Here is a 4,083-nt window from a genome sequence, read left to right as displayed (position 1 = left end):
GAAGCAACTTGCCAGTATATAACCAAGAGCTAGTTCAGGTTCTGAGTTCAGAGTTGTGGTCTTCAGGCTCAAATTCTTGGTTCTTGACAGAATTTAGCTATGGCAACAAGTGCTAGTGTTCAGCTGCTGGGGGCATGGTCAAGCCCATACTCAAACAGGGTTGAACTGGCTCTTAAGCTGAAGTCTGTCGAGTATGAATTTGTGGAAGAAGCTTTCTACGCCAAAAAAAGTGAACGTCTTCTTAAAGCCAATCCGGTGTACCAAAAGGTCCCGGTTTTGATCCACGATGAGAAGACGGTCTGTGAGTCTTTGGTCATCGTTGAGTACATTGACGAGGCCTGGACTGGTAAGGGTCCGTCCATTCTCCCATCTGATCCTTACGAACGTGCCATAGCACGTTTTTGGGCTGGATACATCGATCAAAAGGTATCAAACTGTCATTCCCTCTTTAATGATTGGAGCATGTCCACTTAACTGTTTCGTATTCTGACGTTCTTGATATGGTTTGATCAGTGGTTTCCAACGATGAAGCAGCTGGAAACGGCATCAGGGGACGAGGAGAAATTCGCTGTTGTAGGGAAAGTACTTGAATGTTTCGCCTTGTTGGAGGAGGCTTTTGCCAAATGTAGCAAAGGGAAAGCGTTTTTCGGGGGAGACGACGTGGGATACCTTGATATTGCACTAGGATGCTACTTGGGGTGGGTAAAGGTAGGAGAGATAATAGGTGGTGGGAAGCTGCTTGATGAAAGCAGGTTTCCGGGATTGGCAGGATGGGCTGAGAGGTTTCTTTCGCATGACGTCGCTAAGGACATCGTCCCCGAGCCTCTGAAAATTCTAGACTTCTTTGGGAAGGTTCAAGCTGCAAGAGCTGCTGCTGCTACAACAGCTGCTGAGTGATCCAATAAGCCCGATAAAAGACAGTGATTTATGTTGTTATCTCGATTGATTTTCCTGCTGTTTTGTATTTGATCAAACTGTCTTGCGTTACAGTCCAATAAATAAATTACCAGGCTTTCCAAGAATCTCATGTGTTATCCGAGGAGAATAACATTTGCAAATTGCAACACTTAACCTGTTAAAAAATTTCATTAATTTGAAGCAACATATTTCTGTACTTGGTATCAGGGGCAACTGTTCGACAAAAGTCGTGAGTGAAAAGCCGAGGAATTAGTGAACACGATAGCTCCGTTTCAGTTGTATGTATTTGGTCTGTTCGGATTCGACTTGGTTTCTATGCCATATATCATGACGGGACAGCCTCAGGAATCTGTGCCCTTCGCCTCTACCGCAAATCCAAGAAGTTCACAAAATTAAGAAAGTGTTTGTAAAAACTTCGATTTTCAGATAAGTAATTTTTGCCAAAAGAGATAAAAAAAAAAATTATAGTAAAATTAAAGGTGGGTAGTATTTATGAAACAAATAAAAAAAAAATAACAGTTCAAATGCGTATCTATAAAAAGTGTTTTTTTAAACAGTTTCAAACACAAGATTAGCATATCAAACACTTCAAAAATACTTTTTTTAAACGCATTTTCAAAATTATCGTTGATGTATATGTTGGTACTATTTATTTATTTACAAGGGTAAAAAGGTAATCTTTTACATGCAAGGCATACGATAAACACACACTTTACCACACTACAAAATTTCCAACACCATTATAAATACTCAAAATATTATTTTTTAAGGAGGACTATTCATTGATTTGACCTCTTATACGTATAAAAACTCTCCCTCAAAATCGGCATTGATTTCACCTAGTATGCAATCGTGTTGTCAGCAAAATTCCCATTTCATCCTTTCGCTAAAATTAAAACCACATCAGTCGCAATCCATCCTTTCACATATGATTCCAACGGACGCGGGTCAGAGAATAGTCTTGCATACACGATTACACAAGCCACTCAAAATAGAGTGACTTTTGTGACTTGAAATTAAAAGCCACACGTCAGTTGTTTAAGTAACTGACACACTTGTAAACTATTATAAAAATACAAATTTTACCTACCAAAAATCTTTGCACACTCCAACATATATATACAACAAGCATAAAATCCGTCATATAATCTTTTTCTTTTCAAATTAAATAATTTTTTTATAATATGTTATTTAATAAATGAATCGGTTTTGTAAATAATTTTTTATCATTGTTAAAATATAATAGTTTTTTGAATTTTTAAATCTCTCTTGATTATTATTAAAAATTATATTTTTCTACGCATACAATATATTCTACCAACCAAAATTTGTATTTTATAAGGATTACTTTTATAAAATTATTACATACTATTAAATGCACAGATTACTCACTTTTTTTTTTTTTTTACAAATATCCAAATCTATAGAAAAATATAAAAAAATAAAGAATTAGTTAAATGACTCATTTTTTTTAATAATTCATTATTCAACAGAGTTTATACTAAAGTACATAAATCTAAAACGATATACTTTACACGAACTGACTTAAATTTTGGAGGGTTTTAGCTGGTCTAACGACTTGTGTTGTATGTCAATCCACCATCTATATTGGGCTCAGAAATATATACACCCACCTCAAATACCATACATATGACTCAAATCAATATGTATATCCTAATAGAAAATATAAAATAAAATATTAAATTAAAATAGTAATCCAAATTATAAAATATAGAAAATAATAAATTAAAGTAGTGATCCAAACACTTGGTGCAAGATACCTTGATGCTATTATTGTGTGAGTGGGAGTCCACTTTCCAAGCTTCCCAATTACTTTTCCATAACATTATTTTTTTCACTCAAAAGAAATCTATAGGAGAAGAGGTTATTTGTAGAAAAATTCTCAATATTCCCATCTTGAGTAATAATTAATTTAGGTTTTTATTATAATTCTTATTTTAAAAGAAGCCAAAAACAAGGATCATTTATGTGATAATATCAATATTTTTAGGGTGTATGTATAATTTTTTAAAAAGCAAGGTAGTCTGTGTAAATGAAGTTGATGTTTCTGGTTGGTGTACGTATAATTTGTCAAAAGGTATGAGTGACTTAGAGAAAAATGCAATATCAATCCCAAAATATAGGTTGGTTTGTAATATTAGTCGAGCACTTTTTGAAATAGCCAATATTAGTCCACACTTTAGGAAAATATTGCAAAATTTGTCCTAGTACTTTCAGAAAATATTACAAACTTATCTCACATTTTAGAAAAATATTGCAAAAGTAGTCCCAAATATTGTAAATTTTTTATGCTGGGACTAATATTACAATATTTCCCTAAAGTGTAAGGCTAATATTAGTTATTTCAGAAAGTATGGAATTAATATTACAAACTATTCTATACTTTGGAACCAAAATTATAATATTTTTTGAGTGACTTTGTATATATAAACCATAGGTCTGGAATATAAATATAATAATCCCTTAAAGAATATGTATTTTGCAAGTTCGGTTTTTAAATTAAAAAAAAAAAGAAGACATTTTTAAGCCAAATTTTGAAACATCTAACAAACTTTTCCTACTTCAATCAAATATTTGAGAATTTTGAAAATTGAGGACAATATACTAATAATACATACTTAATTCTAAATATTTATTTATTTGAATTTTATATGTTATATTTTTCAGTCCAATATAAAGTTTAATAAAATCATTTGAAGAGAATACTACAATGCATTTAATTATTCATTAAATTTATAATTATAAAAAATTCACAGCAAATAAAATTACTTAATATAAATAAATATACTATATTTCACTAACAAACAAAATACTATATATATACACACTCATATAAATAAATAAATATATATAAAAAAAGACATGATTTGACAATCAACAGTAACCTTTGCCCAAATCCCAACATCAAACATAAATCACTTATTTTAAGCTATTTTATATTATATCAAAACACAAATCCAAATATACAATTTATCTCAAACATATACTTATTTATTTCTATTTTTCTCTCTCTATATTCTAAAAATCAAAACCCTCAAAACAAAAATCCAAATATAAATTGGGAATACATTATTTTTTTTTTCATCAAACACTATCATTTCAATTTTCTTTTTATACTATAATTATTATTTTTAAATAGATCTT

The 4,083-nt window shown here is 30.8% G+C and overlaps 1 protein-coding gene across 1 annotated transcript; it reads left to right on the top strand.

The window, feature by feature from the left end:
* On the top strand, window positions 1-1,022 carry LOC110012425 (glutathione S-transferase U17-like). Its single transcript, XM_088883311.1, has 2 exons — window positions 1-426; window positions 514-1,022. The coding sequence occupies exons 1-2, from the start codon at window positions 100-102 to the stop codon at window positions 895-897; spliced, it is 711 nt and encodes a 236-aa protein (XP_088739437.1). The 5' UTR covers window positions 1-99; the 3' UTR covers window positions 898-1,022.
* The last annotated feature ends 3,061 nt before the right edge of the window (window positions 1,023-4,083 follow it).

Source organism: Sesamum indicum, linkage group LG8 (genome assembly GCF_026168435.1).
Source record: "Sesamum indicum cultivar Baizhima isolate 11 linkage group LG8, ASM2616843v1, whole genome shotgun sequence".
NCBI lineage: Eukaryota > Viridiplantae > Streptophyta > Magnoliopsida > Lamiales > Pedaliaceae > Sesamum > Sesamum indicum.
This window is presented reverse-complemented; position numbering and strand designations above follow the sequence as displayed.